Source organism: Lampris incognitus, chromosome 8 (genome assembly GCF_029633865.1).
Source record: "Lampris incognitus isolate fLamInc1 chromosome 8, fLamInc1.hap2, whole genome shotgun sequence".
Lineage (NCBI taxonomy): Eukaryota > Metazoa > Chordata > Actinopteri > Lampriformes > Lampridae > Lampris > Lampris incognitus.
Genome location: NC_079218.1, coordinates 28564460 through 28586422, shown reverse-complemented (window position 1 = coordinate 28586422; position 21963 = coordinate 28564460). Strand labels below are relative to the sequence as shown.

Sequence of the window (21963 nt, the reverse complement as noted above, 5' to 3'; positions counted from 1 at the left end):
AAGGAAGTGTGGGACCAAGGTTTCATGGAGGAGAGAGTTTAGAGAGCACCAGAAGGCATACTTTGCCATGACATCAGATGGAATTACTGTCAACTCTCTCTAAACTGCCTGTGGTCAAATCCAGCCGCCGACATTCCCTGTGAGTCATACTGTTAAGATTTCCCAAGAAAGGAAAGACTTGATTGATTATTTTCACTCTATCATCTAACAATCATCAATATATCAACTTGGACTTGTCACTGACTGGCTGATAACTGCTGCATCATTCACGAGTCGCACTGTGTTGAGTGTGCTCCATTAGTATTTGGATATACAAATTATTTGACGCTTCTGCACACTTTGGCTGTGAATTTGGCCAAATGACATGCAGAATTAAGAGGAATGACCTCAAGTAAAATGTGAAGAGAGTGGCAATTAAAGTCAGCCTGTGTATCAATGTGACTGATACACGGGCAGCAGTTTAACCTGTACAATTATGTATACGTAGTGTGATGGCAGTTTCTATTTTGCTGGTGTGTTGGCTGGACACGCACGCCCTGACTCTCCTAAAGGATGGCGCGTGCACACACACATACACACGCACACACAAAACACAGATACAGACACACACACACACACACAAAACACACAGAACACACACAAAACACATACATACAATCATCTATTCAGCAGCTGCTGCTGTCAGCCTCCAGGGACAACAGTGGCCTCAAGCACAACAGCAGATGCACAGGAAAAAATAAACACACACATACACACAGACACACTTGCTCTCTTTCCTTCCCACTCCGTTTTTTTCAAACGGCATAGATAAAATAATAATAATTTTTAAAAAAAACACACTGGGACAACACATGCACACACAAATTGAAAAATTGATGAAAAAGCCCACAGCAGAGACTGAGGTTTTAAGGTTCAAAACTGCAGTCTCACTTGCTTTGAGCAGTGCTCCATCGTGCCAGTGAGTGTTGTGGAGAATGCATTCTGGTGACCACAGGCAAAAAGCATTCTTCAAAATCTGTATAGTTTCAATAATAAGCTTCATTGACTGCTAATGTCAACATACAAAGGGGAAGATATAATCAAGTAGAGATTTTCAGTTAATTTATGGTAGTCAGAATATAGATTTCTATGTTTATGTCACATCAAATTTACTGTTTTCTTTCTCACGTGAGGTTTTTACAGTTCAAGCAGACATGGGGGACCGGCTGCACATAGAAAAGGGGCCCGGCTAGGCAACTGTATCTGTAATTGCATCTAGAGCATACATTTAGTTTATTAAAAAGAAGACAATTCATCTTAGAAAGAGCACTCTCTTTCAGTTCTGTTTCAGTTAAGAAAAATAAAAACAACTTCCCGATTGACAGTATCAGATTCACTTTTGATTTGGACATTTTCATTTTTTTCTGTAAAGACTGAGCGGAAATGCTGAGGTGTGAAAAGATGCAGAGAAGTTCTGCTCTTCTACACACAGTGATAGCGAGTTAGGACATGGTGTAATGTTTTGCTTTTTATGGATCCTGACGAAGCCGGGTGTGAAATTTTGAAAAAAGTGTTTATTCTCAGTCCAACGGTGTCAAGTCTAGCGTCATAATCAAAGTTGCAAAAATGTATTGTTTCCATACAGTCAGATGTGAAATGGAGAGTATAAAGTTTTCCGTCACGGAAAAAAATCCCGGTTCCACTCAGTAATGGGAAAAGAAGGTCCTTTAATAGCAGGACACTGAATCAGGAACACTTTATTTGTCATTTCTTTTCCCCCAGCCCACAGCAATGCAACACAAAGACAAAAACACATATCCAAAAAACTACAAGAACACACATATCCAAACTAACACATATATCCAAACTAACATAGTATGTCCAAACTAAACAAAAAAATAAAAATAAAATCACTGTCCAAGGGAACTAACACCAGCCAGGATGACTGTTGGAGCTGCCAGTCTGCATGGGCTAGCAGTTAGCTTAGCCTGCCACCCCGCTTCCGCATCCTTTCAGACCGCCCTTGGTGTTTCCTCTTCGGGTGCAGCGCCAGGCAGGGGCCATGGTCCTTGGGCCCACCGGACACAACAGACCAGGTTCCCTCAGCCGATCCAACACCAGCTCTCCCAGCCACATACCCTCCCCGCATGCCACACGACAACACCAAAAACACCGCAGTCAACACTAAGTGAGGCCACCGCCAGACCGCCCTCTGTGTTATTGGAACTGCTGGGCTGCATGGGCTAGCAGTTAGCTTAGCCTCCCCCACTTCAGCATCCTGTCAGACCCCCTCGGTGTTGCCTCCTCGGGCGCAGCTCTGGATAGGGCTATGGTCCCTGGGCCCATAGGGCACGCAGACCAAGCTCTCCCAGCTGATCCAGCGCCAGCTCTCCCAGCCATCAAACGAAGACAAACCTTAGATGCAGGTGTGGACAAAGACACTGCATGGATGGTACTGGGCAGGGTCGCCGCAAACATGAATTTGCGCTGCCGTCGTCCCACACCGGTACTGGGTGAGGCCGCTGCAAATGTGAATTCACGCTGCCATCTTCCCACACCGGAAGTGGAAGTGAGAGAGTACACAGGGATTATTTTCACCCTCTTAATTGCATTGCTTTTGGATGGACGGTACCCAGTCCTCTGGAGTTCATTGCCTCCCAGTTAACAACTACAAAATATGTATAGAGGTCATTCTAAGTTAGGAGTGAAAAACAGCATCTCACATGCCAAGAGATAGCACTAAGAGAAAGTAGATCGTTTTATTTTGTGTTGTTTGATACTAAGTGCCCTTATTGAAATTAATTAAGTTGTTAAGTTTTCTTTATTAATCCCCTTGGGGAAATTCAGTTACTGCAAACTAACCCATCCTAGCTGTTATCTGTGTAGCTAGGAGCAGTGGGCTGCCACCTTCATGCAGCACCCAGGGACCAACTCCAGTTCTTTGCCCACGGGAGTATAAACCCTAACATGCATGTTTCTTTTGATGGTGGAGGAAACCGGAGCACCTGGAGAAAACCTACCACAGACACGGGGAGAACATGCAAACGCCACATAGAGGACGACCAGTATGACCCCCAAAGTTGGATAACCCCAGGGTTCGAACCCAGGCCCTTCTTGCTGTGAGGCGACAGCGCTAACCAGTGGGCCACCGTGCTGCCCCAAAAAAGGGGGGGAACACTTCATGAATTTGTGTGAAATCTAACCAGCCTTCTGAACTGTTCACCTTTAAAATATCTACTGCTGAGTGGTGTTTTACTGTGATCATCTACCAAGGGATTTGCTGGTCATATCTGGGCTAGTTGACTCCCCAGAGGTCAATGAAACTGGATAGTAGATATTAAAAGCGTTTTTTTTGTTTTGTTTTTTGCACATACGAGTAATATGTAATGATTGTGATTCTAATTCTACTTAGTTTCTACTAGCCCCGGCCAGACTGGGGTATTCAAGTTGCACCATAATGGGCTTCATTCAAGTAGCTAGGTGAGCACATTCATAGGAAGCAGTATATATAAGAGATTAGACAAAAAACATGAAAAATTAGTTTTTGTTGCTGTTCTAATTTCTTTCATAAACACCATTTACACGCAAATATAATTAAATCAGAAAATTCCTGTTGTTGAGACATCAGGACATCTCAGTATTAATAATGTTGCTGAGAGATTAAACTGGCAACTGCATCCCTACACATGACTCAACCATAAGGGGCTTCACTCACTAAATTGGCTGAGGATGAATATAATAACTTAGAAATGTAACGATATTTTAAGCATTACAACATTAGCCCCAGCATCACAAGATGACTACCCAGATTTTCTCCATCTTTATGCGAGGAGTCACTTTGGCCAGTTTAATATTGCAGCACCTTGATCTACATGAGGCAATTTTCCATTGTTAATTCATTCTGGAAATTAAATGCTAAATATAGTTTCCACTTTCCACACTATGAAAGCAGTGGCGCACAAATTTGATGTGCAACATCAGGCTGATATTAACCTTTATGACAAATGAGACCCAAATGCCATTAATACTGCTATTGCAGAGAGAGAGAGAGGTCCTCCTCTCTGTAAACCTCAACATGCATACAGAACAAGAACATGTCCAGCGGACAAATGCGGATGTTGCCCTTGCAAAAAAAAAAGAGTCTTAACATTAGGCATCATTCTCTCATATACTGACTGCAGTGATGCATCATCACTGTGAAGGTAACTGACAGCAATTAATGGCACATTTGCCCCACACATTTTACCACTGGCCATGATCATGAATGCTGTTTTCTATACAGCAAAAAGGCAAACCTCTCGCAAGTACCATAACGCAAACTTTCTTCTTTTTTTTTCTTCAAATTTTGGAGTCTGTCTTGGCTTACCAATGTGGGTTGGTGTGCAGTGCATTGTTTGTAATGATTTGCCATCCACAGCGTGCCTTATGCTCTCTCGGTTACAATCTTGAAGATTTACATGCAAACACATATTCTTGTTAATATGTTGTATCGCTGGCATATTTAGAATAAAACCAAATCCACAAATGTCCGAAGCATGAACCCTTTTATAGTTGCTCAGTTTAATGGTCACTGTTGAGTAGGATTGTCCCAGGAAAAATGACAGGTAGCGGCAAGTTTGACGATGTTGTAGTAGCTAACCAGCAGATAAAACACCTTCGTCATCAACAACTAAGGGCTCAAAAAATGCGGTTGAGTAACACTGTCAGTTGCATTGTGATAAAGACAATTGACAGAATCATAACTTTAAACACTAACCAACTTTTTTATTTATTCATTTATTTTATTTATTTATTGCCCCCTTTTTCTCCCCATTTGTATCCGGCCAATTACCCCACTCTTCTGAGCCGTCCCGCTCGCTGCTCCACCCGCTCTGCCGATCCGGGGAGGCTGCAGACTACCACACGCCTCCTTCGATACATGTGGAGTCGCCAGCCGCTTCTTTTCACCTGACAGGGATGTAGCGCGTGGGAATATCGCGCTATCCCAAACCCAACCCCAACCCCCAACCGGCCAGGGGAAACGCTAGTGCAGTGACCAGGACACATACTCACATCCGGCTTCCCACCCAGACATGACCAATTCTGTCTGTAGGTACGCCAGACCAAGCCGGAGGTAACACGGGGATTCGACCCGTGATCCCGGTGTTGGTAGGTAACGGAATAGACCGCTACGCTACCCGAACAGCTTTTTTATTTTTACCATATCTTCTGTGAACCTTTTCGCAAACTAAAGGGATTGTTAGCATTTTGGGGGAAAAAACACAAACAGCGTGTGCCATGCGTTAATGGTATCAAACACATCCGTTCTCTATGAATAACAACACGTGCTGCTTGAGAGGGGAGGTCGACTTCAACAGCAACATTCCCGCTCCAGCAGTTAAATCAATACCATTGGACACCGGGGATTACTGCACACGTGGCAACGGCGCCTCAAAAGAGGCAGGGAAAAATGGTATGGACCTGGCTAAGCCCCTTCCCGTACAGTAAAATGAGGGATTATCACTTCCGTCAACATGCACTTTACAGTTTCTCGTCCAAAGTGGGACGATTTAGCAATGTTGTCTTGCGCAGGTACATCCACTATCTGCCAGCACTGTTTCTGGTCACAGCTAAATAAGAAAATAACCCGAACTGCATCTCATAAGAACAATGGCTTCATCAATTCTGCTTTTTATATATATATATATATATATATATATATATATATATATGTGTGTGTGTGTATGTATATATATATATATGCATGTATGTATGTATATATGTATGTATATATGTGTGTGTATGTATATACGTATTTATTTATTTTTGTGCACAGTTGTCTGTGTCAGCAGTAAGATGTTTGTTGTGTGCCACTCAGAAGGCTCTGCAGGATGAACTATGTCGTTTATTGGCTTGCTATAAAACACAATATATTAACAGCCTCACCAGGGATACTTGCAAAAAGGGCTGACGCTAGAATTTTAAAGTGGTAAATTTTCAAGGAAAATATCAATTCCTTTTAACCAGGAATTTAGTTATGGGTTTTTTTTTTTTCCCCCAAACCAGAGATCAGACTGTTATCCCTGGCTCTCTTTACAAAAGGCAATGAACAAGACAGTTCAGGGACAGCTGCTGAAGGGAAATAGGGCAATAATCCATCTTGAATTATTTTTGGGAAAAGCAGGGTACCCTTTTTCAGAGTAAGCTCATTCTTTCTTTTGGATATTTTCCAAGGCTGTGTTACCAACCAGACAAAGTAGGCTACTACCCCAGGGCCCCGGACCTTCACGGGCCCCAAAGGCCTCAGGTTGGCCATGTTAGGGATGCACCGAATCTTTATTTTTAGGGTTCAGCTGAATTCCGAATCCAACACTTAAAATTTGGCTGAATCCAAAACCGAATACTGAATCCCACTCATTTCAGTTATGTAGACATAAATGCAGTAAACACCAAGAGCAACCGTAGAATAAATAATCCCAGATAAACGTTTATTGCAGTCATCATTTTTAATTATAATAAAAAAGAGTGGGCTACCTATAACTTTTGCTAGGATTTTGCATTTACTCACAAAAAACAGCTGAATACTTACACTCAGAAACACCATAATGTCTCAGTAAAGTCATCATTAACTGCAGGATACATGCTTTCTTCATTCATACAAAAACATTAACTGAAATTTTTTTCCAATGAGAAATTTGTCACATCTCAAAAGCCTAACACATGAAATGAGGGTTTTCTTTTAGGATAATGAGACGGTCCATATCTAATGGTGACAGTCGGTTGTGACTGTTGGAGTGAATGTGGCCAGCGGTACTGAACAGTCTCTCACTTGGCACAGAGGTCGGGGTGGGCACAGGTTGCTGTTTTTGCAAGCATGCAAGCAATGGAAAGCGGTCACAGTGTACTTCCCACCACTGAAGTGGATCCTCTGTCTGGGAAATTAGAAATTCACTAAATAAAGCGCTGCATCTGATGTGGCTGTTTCTGAGCTGTGCAGTACGATTTGTCCCAGCTGCTCCAGATTCCTGAACAGTATTGCTTGCTGGCAACTGCCAGGTCTTGTTCTTCAGGCTGTTCAACTGATGTACTGGCATTCGCATTTTGAGCTGAGTCACACAAACGGACAACAGCGTCCTACACAAGTAACTTTGATCGACGCTGTTGTGTTTTGTTCACCCAAAATTTTGCCCTATATCTGGGATCTAGACTTGTTGCCACAACCAGAAGGCCATCCTCTTGTGTTTAATGTAAATGCACACAATACTTCTTTTTTTTGTGTGTTTGCAACTTCCATTTTTACTGTCTGGATATACTACTGAACAGCCAAATGCAAACAGCTTTCCATCATCACTTGCATCCACTCTCATTATGTCGAGGTGCATAGGGTTTGATTCGGTAGATACAATGGTATAAGGTTCGGCTGAATCCAAACCCCTTCAAAGATGAGAATATTCAGCAGAATCCAAATAGAAACTAAATCTTGGATTCGATGCATCCCTAGGCCATGTGTCAACTGGTTTATGATAATTTGATTAAATGCAAGTTTGTTTGGCAATATGCACCATTCAAGCATGTAATGTGCCCTGTTTATTCTACATTGGTTTTACTCCTGAAAGTGCCCCTGCCAGTGCAAGTATTTTCAGTCATTTTTTGCATTTGAATGTCTAGATTGATGAATGTCAAATTAAAGAATTCATATGCCTATATAACTATACTTTATTAGTGATGCCTAGTTTGACATAACATGATGCATACTGGCTTGCTGTGCCTAATTCCGTTTTATCTCATATTTGTTGATAGGCTATGCCAAGTTCTTATCAGATGGTTGCCCCATTTACTCCAGCCTTTACCGAAGCTGTCTGTCATCCTGTACATGTACCCAACTGGTTCTGCTATTTCCTCTCATGCCTTTTTGATAGTCACTCTGACATGCCCATGTGTAGTCTGCTGTGCGTATTGTACTTGGTGGGTACTTGAAGGGGATGCAGTACATGCACAATGTACAATTGGTTGGGTTGGTAAGGGCCCATAGTACAGTTTTTGGGTTGATCCAGCAATGAAACATTGACCTGTCTTAAGTGAGGCAAAAGGGGGTGGGGGGGTTGTAAAAGATACATAGCAATCTCAAGTGGGGTACTTTCAGTGTGCCTGCTGTCTTGTACTTGCCAATCATATGGGCTAGCAGGACATGCTAGAGTTTTTCTTTGATCAAACTTTACAATTCCTTATTTAATGGTGTTATGTGTTTTAGTTCATCTCTCCCGAAGCATAATGTAACTAGTAATTTATTGGCAGGGGCTGTTGCATGGTGGTAAATGAAACAAAGTAAATTAATCATGGGCCCCCAAGTCCCCAAAGTTTGGCTTTCAAAAACAGGGAACTGGGGCCAGATGGATTGTTTTTGTTGTTGTATGCTGTCCCACACCCCAAATGGCATGGTGACGCAGTGGTTAGCACTGTCGCCTCACAGCAAGAAGGTGCTGGGTTTGAACCCCGGGGTTGTCCAACCTTGGGGTCATCCCAGGTCGTTCTCTGTGTGGAGTTTGCATTTTCTCCCAGTGTCTGCGGTGGTTTTTTCCGGATGCTCCGATTTCCCCCACCATCAAAAAGACATGCATGTTAGGGTTTGTACTCCTGTCTGTGCCCCTGACCGAGGCATGGCAAGATGAACTGGAGTTGGTCCCCCGGTGCTGCACAGCGGCTGCCCACTGCTCCTAGCTACACAGCTAGGATGGGTTAAATGCAGAGAGGAATTTCCCCACAGGGATCACTGAAGTATCTCAAAAAAAAATTAATCAAAAAATTACTTGGCTTGCACTCATAGTCCTCAGAAAACTATGTAGAAATTTTAGAAACAGTATTTACTGTGAGTGTTCAGAAATGGCAGATGTCAGGAAATGTGATGTGTATCCACTGTGTTTGCCTTGTTTGCTTTGTTGTGCTGCTGATTTGGACAGTGCTGAAGGACAGAGCTCAGGATTCAGGTAGAATTTCATATAGCACCTACCCAATACTTTCTTTTAAAAGTTTCACTTAATGTTTTGCAAATGGTGACTCAAGCCCTAAACTACAATTTAATATATATATATTTTAGCTGTTAACCTCATCAGTTGCTAATTAACAATAGCTCTATCCAAGATTAGTGATATTACATTAGCTACATGTTGGGAAACAATATAACATATAACTTTGTTAAAAGAAACAGTCAATGGTAGGAAAAGTGCTCAACAAATAAGGAGCAAAATAATCCTTAATAATAATACTTAATAATACTTGACTCACTGGATTATATATATACATATATTACTTTGACTGCAAACACACAGAGTGAAATGAAATTTGAATTTTCCATCTGACACTTGTTCAAATATTTTGTTATCAGCAATGGCAATTTTTTTTGTTCTTGTTTTTGTTGTTTTTTTATTTCTTTACATAATTAACTGTTAAAATCTAAAATTGCGTGTTCCCATTTTGCAAATTTGCAATTTAAATTTTCACTTTGATTGAAGGCAACATGTTACACTGAACCTGTTAATAATTCCATGAAAGCCTTGGAGGATGTGGTGCTTATTAGAGACGGTGTTCATTCAGCCAAAGCTGTGTATTTACAGAGGTGGTGAATATTTCATGTAATTTCTCTCAAAATTCTCCACTGAAACGAATGTGGAGCAAAAGCTTCTTTTTTTTTGTCTAGGTCTGTAAATATATTACAGATGTTGCACATGCACAATGTTTATGCATTATTATAATGCATTATCAACACACAAGAACACATACCGTGTTTTTTACTGTGTGTGTGTGTATGTGTGTGTGTGTGTGTGTGTGTGATGTGTCTGTCTGTGCAGTGAGAGCAGACAGGCATCCGATAAGGCATACACAGACTGATTTCTCAGCACAGGGGTCAGGTTGTGGCTACAGAGGAATGAGCTATGGCTCCGATCCTCAGTGCTGCTGGTCGTAATGATGCCCTGCGCTACTAGCCCAGAGCCTCTTTATTCTCTATGACTCCTTATGTCTCCATGTCATTACTTTGAACCCCTTCTCTCTGCCTCTTCCTCTGCATCCCTATTTCCTCCTTTCTGCCCTTGCATACTTTTCTATCTTTCCAGGATCACTCTAGTCCTCCATTATATCTGGGGTTTTTTTCTCACTCTACTTGTCTCTGGCGCTGAGCTCACTACAGCACTGCAGTGTAGAAATAGATGCATCAACAAGACTCCCTTTGTTTCTTTCTTCCTACCTGCAAGATGTGTAACTCTGATTTAGCACTGCATGCCCCGGGCTTTGAGCTGTCATGGCAGAATGCACTGACGTTTGAATTTATTTATTTGTTTTTTTTGGTTTTTTTTTTTTTTTTTTTTACAGGAGGCTACAGGTGCTTCTGTGTGTGTGTGTGTGTGTGTGTGTGTGTGTGTGTGTGTGTGTGTGTGTGTGTGTGTGTGTGTGTGTGTGTGTGTGTGTGTGTGTGTGTGTGTGTGTGTGATCCATGGCCAGTGTCTTTAATATAGCTTAGAAAACCTTGATAAAGCCACACTTAATTTTGAAACAGTCAAAGACTGTGGTGTGTGCTGCTGCTGAAAAGCATCGTTTACATTTATACCCTGTGATCTCTACAGGAAATGAAAGCAACATCTCATGGGGGGAACAACCTCTTTGGGTCATAAGACTGAAGATCCATAAAATCATAATAAGCAAGCGTATCAACACTTACCAGGTGAATGGCCCCACGTCTTTCACGTCTAACTCTAGAAGCCAGAGCGGACAGTTTGGGTGATGATTTGTGTTTAGGCCAGAATAAGAAAGACTTCTCAGTTGTCTGGTAGTCGGTTTAATATTAGTGGGCAATTTGCTATATTGATATTCATGAATATCAAAAGCTGCAAATAAAAAAAATAGCTACTCCTGATTTATCATTATTAGAATAGGAGTTGTGTGTCCATCTGACCCTCCTTGAGAGTATCAAGGTTGTGTGTATCTTAGATTTTAATCGTATATGTGTATCATATACATCGCAATGAATATAAATATATCTGATTTACTGCATGTGACAAAACAGATAATGGTGTAGGACAGTTTGTTGTGTTTAAACAAGGGGCACTGATCTAGACATCACTCTCTACATCAAGAAAATATACTTTCTATTTTCAGGTGTTAAACTAAGTCATTCAATGCAGAAAACGCTTTCCAAAGCAGGGTCATATATATTTATAGCCGTTTTTTCTTGACCCCACATCCTGTAGGGTCGAATCTCATTCCCATGGCTGTTTTCCAATTTTTCGGGATATTTGTAAGGAGCATGGAATCGGGATACTCTTTTTTTTTTTTGGTGAGTCACATTCTTCATTAATAGAGGATGATGACAGAAACCTTCATGAAGTTGGACAGCTGGTTGTTCATTGGCCTTATTGGTGCTTTTTTTCCTCCTTCCTAGCATTGACTACTACCAAATGCCTTGTACTATTAACATGCTTTGCCTTGCACCAGACTACCCTTGACTCACAGATGAGGTGACCCTTGTGTGTGAATTAACAGTAACAGTAGCAACAGGGCAAACACAATTCATTAATTTGTTTGATTAAGAGGGAGTCAAATTTGGACAAGTTGGAGACTTTAAAGTCTACAGTCGGCTCACTAACACGTAGAGCCTGAGAGTAATACAAGCTACAAAAATAACCTTACCAGTTAGGGGAGGGGTTGAGATTAATTTATTGACAAGTATAATTTCAGTCAGTCTTATATGTTTACGATGTTTGCTAGCTGCCCTTTGAGATAGCGATGCTCTTTCTATTTTAGCTCACTAGCTTTAGGAGGCAGCTTATTTGCAGTGAGGGCAGGATATCATAGACATCCCTCAACGCCAACCGAAAGTCTCTTGTAATGGAGCGCCCCCCTCAGCCTCCCAATCACAGGCACTCACACACAAAAACTCGAGACACAGATCAAAACCAGGAACATAGGCACTTTACATAGTGAACACATGTTTGTGAGTCCAGAGTTTTCTTGGCACTAGGAGTAGCAGATAAGCAAAGTTAGATTGGGTTTGCTGATTGCAGAGCTATCCATTACATCTTATTCCTTGGGGTCAGCTAGAAAACCTTGTAGGACAAATGCAATCTGACAGAAGCCAAAACATGCAGATATCCGTTACAGAGCAATATTGAGCACAGCAGCACATACTGTAAAACAAGCAAATGTCCCATGGGCATTACTGAATTCACTTCCTATGTGGAGGGACAACTGGATTTTTTTCTGATCAATTTAACAATAATGATCATATCAAGAAATTAACAAACAAACTAACATTAAGGCATGCTATTTTGGAGGTTGTTTGTTTAAAGAACAGCTAATAAGTGATGAAGTGCACTTTCCCATGAGACTAAGAGAAGATATAAAAACATCAGATTTAAGTGGAGCATTTGCCAAATTACATTTTGGTAGCCATTCTGGTCTGGCCTTTTGAAATGTAGATCCACCTTCAGCTGAAATAAAAGATAAGAGGATGCTTTTAGAGAACATTCATTATGCTCTCTGAAAGAGGCAGCAGCTAAATCGAGAGTTGTTTCTTCGCCTCTGATGAATCATCATTGGCTTTCATTCATTAAATCCCTCAACAATTATTTTTTTATGAATTCAGCTGACAAGGCTGAATTCAAAGTGCAGTGTCACCGCCCCAGCTGTGCCTCCAGTCGTTTGCCTTGTGTTTCTATGTGTTTCCATTTTCCCCAACGTCTCCTGTTTACCCCTGTGTGTGTGTCTGGGCGTGGCTTTCTACCCTGGCACTCTCCGGCTTCCCCCTGATTCGTAGCTCATTCACCTTACATGCCAGGTCTGCACACCTGCCTTCCAGCAACTCATCATTGCAACAGTTTAGCTGGTTTTCCATCCACTCATCACCAGATCATTGTTTCAACCACTGAGGATCACTACTCTCCAGCCCCCTGCCTGCCTGCCTGCCTACCTGCCTGCCTTGCCTGCTCGCTTATCCTCAGCCTACCACACTCACTCCCTTGCCCGTCTGTTCTGCTCAGCTCAGCTTTGCCATCCGCCATTCCGCTCAGTCCAGCTCTGCCATCTGCCATTGCCTTTCTACTTTCTGCCTTGCCTGCCATCCTCATTCCCCTTTATTTCTACAATGAACCTCTTTTACATTACTTAATTACGTTGTCTGTGTCTGCATTTGGGTCCACCTCTACTGATCATAACTAGGGTGACCAGATGCCCTGGTTTATCTGAGATTGTCCCAGTTTCAAGCTGGGTGTCCCGAGTCCCAACAAATATCTGCAAAATAGTAAAATGTCCCGGTTTTCAACATCCATCCCCCATCATGTCCAGCGAGACAGACAAGCTTGTGAGCACGTGCATATGCGCGTGCGTGTGCACAAATGTGCGGTATGCTTTTTAGGGTCCCATTTTGGGATTTTGAAAATCTGGTTACCCTAATCATAACAGAACAATCTGGCCAGCATGGACCCAGCAGACTCAGACCACTTCCGCCAAGCTCTCACCACTCAGAGCACCTTGTGGGACAACACAAACAGGCCCTTCGTGATGTCTTGGAAGCTTTCAAGTCACTCTCAGCCCAGACTGGGTATCAAGTTAGCCAGATTTCCACACATCTTTCCTCTCCAGCTCCTGAAGCCTTGGCTAGCCCCCCTGCTCCAGTACAACCTTCAGCAGAGCTAGCTCTCCAGCCCAGAGAACCTCACAACCCAGCACCGGAGTGCTACGCTGGAGACTTGGGGATGTGCAGGCCTATTCTGATCCAGTGCTCCCTAGTGTCCGAGCAACAACCCTCTACCTACATAACCAATAAGGCAAAAATAGCTTATATTATCGGGTTACTTAGGGGGAATGCTTTAACCTGGGCATCAGCTATGTGGGATAGCCAGTCACCTGTCACCTGTTAGCTCCTTTTACCTTAGCTTTGTCTCTGAAATGAGAAAAGTTTTTGACCACCCTGTTAATGGTAGGAACACTATCAAATGCCTCCTGTTTCTGCATCAGGATTCCAGCAGTGTACCTGAATATTCAGATGAGTGTAGAACCATAGCTGCAGATTCTGGTTGGAATGATATCTCACTTCAAGGGGTGTTTCTCAATGGGCTATGCGATTCAGTCAAAGATGAATTAGTTGCTAGAGTTGACTCAGGCAACTTAGACACTTTAATCTCCCTAGAGATAAGGTTGGATAATCATCTATTTCATGAGCACAGTAGAAAGAAAGCTAGCCATCCTCCATCTTTACCCATCTCTCGCTCGTCTCCTCCAACTCTCGAGTGAACTAGCCCTGGTCCTTCCTCAACCCTCTGTGCACTTCCTGGTTCTCCTGTCCTCCTCTCCCTAGCTGAGGAACCTATGCAACTAGGTAGAGTCTGCCTCTCACTGGCTGAATGCCTCCAGAGGATGAAAACCTCCTGCCCCCTTCAGCCAAAAGAGGAGGCTCACCAGTGAGAGCAGGGATTCTGGTGAGCCAAACCACCTCCCCTCCAGTTTCCCAGTCCAGAATGCAGGTCAACACCATGCTTATGTGGAACCAACAGTCTCCTCCGTTGTGTGGCTTGGTGGGCTCCAAAGCTGATGAAAATTTCCTTGGCGCCAACCTTGTTTCCCAAGCCTGCATATCCATTCTTCCACTCGACGTTCCCCTTGATGGCCATGCCCTCTATGGAAAGCTCCTCTATCAAGTTACTCACGTTACTGAGCCCCTGCACCTCATCCTCTCTCAGTTCCACATCATCCCCTCCCCTCATACCCCCTTGGTCCTTGGGCAACCCTGGTTAAAACTACATAATCCCCACATCGATTGGTCTACCACTAAATTGCAGAGCTGGAGCTCTTTTGTCATTCATCTTGACTGAAATCTGCCCTAGCCCCAGCAGAGGCCACTGCTCTACCATTGGACACTGAATTCCCAGACCTGTCAACCATTCCCTCTGTTTACCATGGCCTTGGAGAAGTTTCAAGTTAGCAACGAGCTCTCTCTTTGCCCCCACATCACCCTTATGATTTATTGATCTACTCCCAGGACCTCCCTTGCCTTCCAGCCACTTGTTCAATCTGTTTGGCCCTGAGAGAGAGGCAATGGAGACTTACATCTACGACTCCCTAGCCCCCAGTATCATAAGGCCATCATCTTCCCCTGTTGGTGCAGGTTTTTTCTTTGTCACCAAAAAAGACCATTCATTGTGCCCCTGCATTAACTACCGTGGTTTAAATAACATAAGTTAAAAACAAAAAATGTCTTCCTCTGATTCATTCTGCTCTTGAATCACTCCAAGGAGCTACCATATTCTCCAAACTCAACCACAGAAATGCTACTACCTGGTCCGACTCAAGGAAGAAGATGAATGGAAAACTGCCTTCTATACACCTCTTGGCCACTTGAGTATTTAGTCATGCCTTTCAAATTAACCAACACCCCAGCTGTCTTCCAGGCTCTTGTTATTGACATCCTTCATCCTTTTCTGAATCAGTTTCTGGTTATCTCAATGATATCATTATCTTCTCCCAGAACATCGAGGAACATATCCAGAATGTAAGGCAACTTCTCCAAAGACTAATGGAGAACAAATTGTTCATCAAAGCTGAGAAATATTAATTCCATATAAACTCTGTTGGGTTTGGATGATACATCATTGAGAGTGGGCAGGTGAATGTGGATCCTGGAAAGATTCAGGCAGTGGCAGAGTGGCCCATACCCACATCCCTGAAACAGCTCCAGCAGTTTCTGGGCTTTGCTAACATTTACAGTGGAGCTTGAAAGTTTGTGAACCCTTTAGAATTTTCTATATTTCTGCATAAATATAACCTAAAACATCATCAGATTTTCACACAAGTCCTAAAAGTAGGTGAATACAACCCAATTAAACAAACGAGACAAAAACATTATACTTGGTCATTTATTTATTAAGGAAAATGATCCAATGTTACATATCTGTGAGTGGCAAAAGTATATGAACCTTTGACCCCCCCCCCTTGTGCAGCAATAACTGTAACTAAATGTTTCTGGTAACTGTTGATCAGTCCTGCACATTGGCTTAGAGGAATTTCAGCCCATTCCTCCGTACACAACAGATTCAACTCTGGGATGTTGGTGGGTTTCCTCACATGAATGGCTCATTTCAAGACCTTCTACAACATTTTGATTGGATTAAGGTCATGATGACTTTGACTTGGCCATTCCAAAACATTAACTTTATTCTTCTTTAACCATTCTTTGGTAGAACGACTTGTGTGCTTAGGGTCATTGTCTTGCTGCATGACCCAGGTTCTCTTGAGATTCAGTTCACGGGCAAAAGTCCGGACATTTAAGAATTCGCTGGTATAATTCAGAATTCATTGTTCCATCAATGATGGCAAGCCGTCCTGGCCCAGATGTAGAAAAACAGGCCCAAACCATGATACTACCACCACCATGTTTCACAGATGGGATAAGGTTCTTATGCTGGAATGCAGTGCTTTCCTTTCTCTAAACATAGCACTTCTCATTTAAACCAAAATGTTCTATTTTTGCATCATCCGTCCATAAAACTTTTTCCAATAGCCGTCTGGCTTGTCCACATGATTTTTAGCAAACTGCAGACAGGCAGCAATGTTCTTTTTGGAGAGCAGTGGCTTTCTTCTTGCAACCCTGCCATGCACACCACTGTTGTTCAGTGTTCTCCTGATGGTGGACTCATGAACATTAGCCAGTATGAGAGAGGCCTTTAGTTGCTTAGAAGTTACCCTAGGTTCCTTTGTGACCTGGCCGACTATTACACGCCTTGCTCTTGAAGTGATCTTTGATAGTCAATTACTCCTGGGGAGAGTAACAATGGTCTTGAATTTCCTCCATTTGTACACAAGCTGTCTGACTGTGGATCGGTGGAGTCCAAACTCTTTAAAGATTGTTTTGTAACCTTTTCCACCCAATGAGCATCAATAACGCTTTTTCTGAGGTCCTCATAAATCTCCTTTGTTCTTGCCATGATACACTTCCACAAACATGTGTTGTGACAATCAGACTTTGATAGATCCCTGTTCTTTACATAGAACAGGGCACCCACTCACAACTGATTGTCATCCCATTGATTGAAAACACCTGAGTCTAATTTCACCTCCAAATTAAATGCTAATCCTAGAGGTTCACATACTTTTGCCACTCACAGTTATGTAATATTGGATGATTTCCCTCAACAAATAAATGACCAAGTATAATATTTTTGTCTCATTTGTTTAATTGGGTTCTTTATATCTACTTTTAGCACTTGTGTGAAAATCTGATGATGTTTTAGGTCATATTTATGCAGAAATATAGAAAATTCTAAAGGGTTCACAAACTTTCAAGTACCACTGTATATAAGGTTCATTAGAGACTGCAGCTGTGTGGCCGCACCTCTTATCCAACTCATCTCTTCAGCTACCCCCTTTTTCTGGACCCCTGAGTTTGATGCTGCCTTCACTGAGCTAATGAGATGCTTTACTTCAGCATCTGTTCTTGTCCAACCAGTCCCTTCACATTAGTTCATCATGGAGGTTGATGCTTCTGATACAGTGGTTGGAGCTGTTCTTTCCCAGTGCTCAGCTTCTGACCAGAAACTCCACCCCTGTGCATTCGTCTTCCACCAATTGTTCCCTGCTGAGTGGAACTATGATGTTAGGAACAGGGAACTGCTCACAGTCAAGCTCACCATGGAGTAATGGAGACACTGGCTGGAGGGAGTAGAATACCCAGTCATCATTTGGACAGACCACAAGAATCTCGCGTACATCCAGAATGCCAAACAATTTAATTCACATCAAGCTTGTCGGGCACTATTTTTCAGACAATTTAATTTCACTCTCACTTACTAATCTGGTTCCAGAAACATCAAGCCTGATACTCTCTCCCAACAGTTTGTCCCCAGCAACAATCCATCCAAACCAGATGCCATCCTTCCCTCATCATGCATGGTGGCCGCAGAGACCTGGGAAATTGAATCTCTGATCAAGGAGGTCCAAAAGACTCAACCTGACCCAGGAAATGATCTGATAACTCTCTTTTTAAGCCAGGTTCTGTCCACTCACAGGCCCTTCAATGGGTTCACACTTCCTGGTTCGCCTGTCATCCTGGTAGCAACTCATGCTTGTCCCTTCTGAAACGGCATTTCTGGTGGCCTTCCATGGACGCTGACACCCATGCCTTTGTGCTCGCTTGCAATGTGTGCACACAGTAAATCATCTCACCAGCCACCCATCAGCCTACTCCATCCCGTTTCAGTCCCAAGTCAACCATGGAGCCACATTGGCCTTGACTTTGTTACTGGACTTCCACCATCTTTAGGTAACACTGTCATATTCACCATTGTCGACAGATTTTCCAAAGCTGTACATTTCATGTCCCCACCCAAGCTTTCCACAGCCTCTGAAGCAGCAGACCTTCTGGTCCACAATGTTGTCCAACTCCACAGGATCCTATTTGACATCGTCCTGACCGTGGACCTCAATTCATATATCGGGTATGAAAGGCATTCTGTTAGGCTGTTTGAGCATCTTTGAGTCTCTCATCAGGTTACCATCCTCAGATCATGGACAGATGGAGCAGGCGAACCAGGACCTGAGCTGCACTCCATTGTGTCACAGCCCAGAACCCCTTCTCCTGGAGTAATGATCTTCACTGGATTGAGTATGCTTACAATTCCTTGCCCAGTGTAGCCACAGGCATGTCACCCTTTGAATATTCTCTGGGTTATCAACCACCTCTTGTTTCCTGCTCAGGATGAAATCGCTGTACCCTCGGTCCAGGCCCAACTTTGCCACTGTTGCAAGATGTGGAAGGATGCACACTCTGCTCAGCCAACCGCAATCATGGAATTGCTGAACGTCACCAAACTCCAGCACCCAACTACCCACTAGGCCAGGAAGTTTGGCTTTCTTCCAAAGACAACCTGTTGCAGACTGAATCCAGAAAATAAATACCTCATTGCATTAGACGTTATGAAATAGATTGTATCATCAATCCCTCCGCCATTAAACTCAAGTTGCCCCCCTCCATGAAAATTCATCCCACCTTCCATGTCTCCCATTTGAAACCAGTTTCTATCAGTCCATTTTGCCCTCTGGCCATTCCCCCTCCACCCACCTGGATCATCGACGTCTACACTGTCTGGCGGCTGTTTGACGTACACCACCAAGGCCATGGGTACCATTATCTGGTGGACTGGGAGGGTTATGGCCCAGGGGAACACACCTTGAAAAGCCGCCAACTCATCTTGGACCTCTCCCTCATCCAAAGCTTCCATTGAGACCACCCTGACAAGCCCAGTGGTCTGTCTGGAGGCTCTTGTTGAGGGGAGACTGTCACAGCCCCGGCCATGCCTCCAATTGTTTCCCTTGTTTCCCTTTGCCCCGGTGTCTCCTGTTTTCTCCTCTGTGTGTGTGTGTGTGTGTGTGTGTGTGTGTGTGTGTGTGTGTGTGTGTTATGGGCATGGTTTTCTTCCCTAGCACTCTCAGGCTCCCTCCTGATTCATGGCTCATTCACCTTACCCGCCCAGTCTGTTCACCTGCCTTCCATCAATTCATTTACTCAACAGTATATCTACTCCCAGCTTTCCATCCACTCATCACCAGATCATTGTTTCAACCACTGTGGATCACTATTCTCAAGCCCGCTTGCTTGCCTACCTTGTCTGCTCGCTTAGCCTCAGCCTGCCATGCTCACTCCCTTGTCCGTCTGTCCTGCTCAGCTCAGATTTGCCATCCGCCATCGCCTCTCAACTTTCTGCCTTGTCTGCCATCCTCATTCCCCTTTATTTTCTATTTTATTTTATTTTATTCTTTTTCTTCCCAATTGTATCTGGCCAATCACCCTTCTCTCTGAGCCGTCCCAGTCGCTGCTCCACCCCCTCTGCTGATCTAGGGAGGGCTGCAGACTACCGCATGTCTCCTCTGATACATGTGGAGTCACCAGCCACTTCTTTTTCACCTGATGGTGAGTTTCGCCAGGGGGACGTAGCGCGTGGGAGGATAATGCTATCCCCCCCCTGAACAGGGGCCCCGACCGACCAGAGAGGGCGCCAGTGCAGCGAACAGGACACATGCCCATATCCAGCTTCCCACCCGCAGACACAGCCAATTGTGTCTATAGGGACGCCTGACCAAGCTGGAGGTATCACGGGGATTCGATCCAGCGATTCCAGTATGGGTAGGCAACGAAATAGACCGCTATGCTATCCAGATGCCCCCTCCCCTTTATTTCTATAATAAGCCCCTTTTACATTACTTAATTCCATTGTCTGTCTGTGTTTAGGCCCGCCTCTGCTGATCATAACGTGCAGTACAGTAAACGTGAAAGACATGCGTTTGTGTAGGTATTCAGTCATGTATAATCCTCTTAGCGAAGCAGGCACCCAATACAGTTCTCTGTATGGTTGCAATTAAGTGATCTTAAAGAGATTTTGTCATAATTCCATATAACTGGTCATCCTTATGCAGTACATCATGTTAAAATAAACATATTGCTTCATATTGTTTTCCTAGTTGAAGTCAGTGAAAGCCTTGACCACCATTCCATCTTCCTTGCACCCATCCGAGTGCAACACACATAGAGACTGGGTTTCACAACAAAACATTTTGGAGGGGAGAGAAGGTCAGGCCTCGCCCTTGCCAGAGACTACCTGTGGTCAGTGTTAATGAGCACATAGCACCGTGGTTTCTATTCTTACACTGAACACTGCAGCTAAATTCTGTCTGGCTTTTGTTTTTTTTTCTGAAGCGTAACCTCCTCATTAGTGCATCTGTGCATCTGCATGTTTCACAGACGAGACCACACTGACCCTGTATGACCGCATAAGGATGGAGTGTTGGCTTTCCAGTGCAGCGCTTGGATTGTGTGTAATGGCTGGAAAAGTGCACCTTTGAATATGAGTAATCCCATTTTACACCCCAGATATTTCTGGGGTTTTCAATTTCTCCAGGTATCGATGCATGTCAACAATACATTTCTCCAATGCCAATCAAGCTAGAATCTCCTTATATATCCCTCCCTGCCACCAGCAGTACACACACACACACACACACACACACACACACACACACACACACACACACACACACACACACACACACACACACACACACACACACACACACACACACACACGAGGGCAAAGTGAATTACTTTTGTTTACACTTTGATTCGCATTCTAATATGTGAACATGTTTGGCAAAAAGAGATTGAAAAGGAGCTTGCGCTTCCATGTTCTGTCCAGTTCAGATAGTGTTTATTGCCATCTCAACCCTCTTCAACTCTTCGTTCCACACCTGCTTCCTCTTCATCTTTTCATCCTCCGCACCTCTGCTCTCCTCTCACTCCTACGCCCCTCTCCTCCTCCTGTCCCATTGGTCTGTGACCAGTTGTGTCAAGCTCTATCTATCAATAGCTAGGCTATTGGGTAGTATCAACACAGGAGTTTTGCTGAATTAACCATAATGCTCAGTAAAGCCTGCTATTGATTGTGTGCAATTGGTTTATCCCTTATCTAATGACTGGTGGGCAGTATGGGGGATAGGGAGCACAGAGAGGAGTGTAAAGTGTTGAAGAAAGGACAGCAGGAGGGAACAGGACGGCCTATGGGAGAAGGTAAGAGTAGAGGGGGCATCCCTGGGGATGCCATCAACTGTGTTAACATGCAGCACATCATAATGTGCATGTAAGCGTGAGGACAGCTCGTCAAACCATCCACACCACACAATCACAGGAGAGGAAGACAGGGAGATTGGAAAAAAAAAAGTCGGGAAAAAGTGGTGCGTGTCTTACCTGCCAATCATAGTCGAATGCTGCTGGACAGCAGCCTCAAGCAGCCGCTCTAAAATGGTCCACTCGCCCATGGTGACGGAGAGATGGATGGAGGAGCTTCCAGGGGAAAATGGGTTTCAGGGAATTTGTCCCCTTTCGTCCACCACACCTCTCTCCTTCCTCTCCTTTAGGATCGGCCTCTCTTCTCAAGGATGGCGGCCCAGGGAGGGTGTACCTATCGGGCCAACCCC

The 21963-nt window shown here is 43.7% G+C and overlaps 1 protein-coding gene across 1 annotated transcript in view; it reads right to left on the bottom strand.

Annotated features, from left to right (window-relative positions):
• The window catches only part of LOC130117232 (gap junction delta-2 protein-like), a 30524-nt gene extending 8720 nt beyond the window's left edge, over nucleotides 1–21804 (bottom strand). Inside the window, exon 1 of the mRNA XM_056285426.1 lies at nucleotides 21734–21804. Coding sequence (XP_056141401.1) covers nucleotides 21734–21804 — 71 coding nt within the window. The remainder of the gene's footprint in view (nucleotides 1–21733) is intronic.
• Nucleotides 21805–21963: the final 159 nt, after the last annotated feature.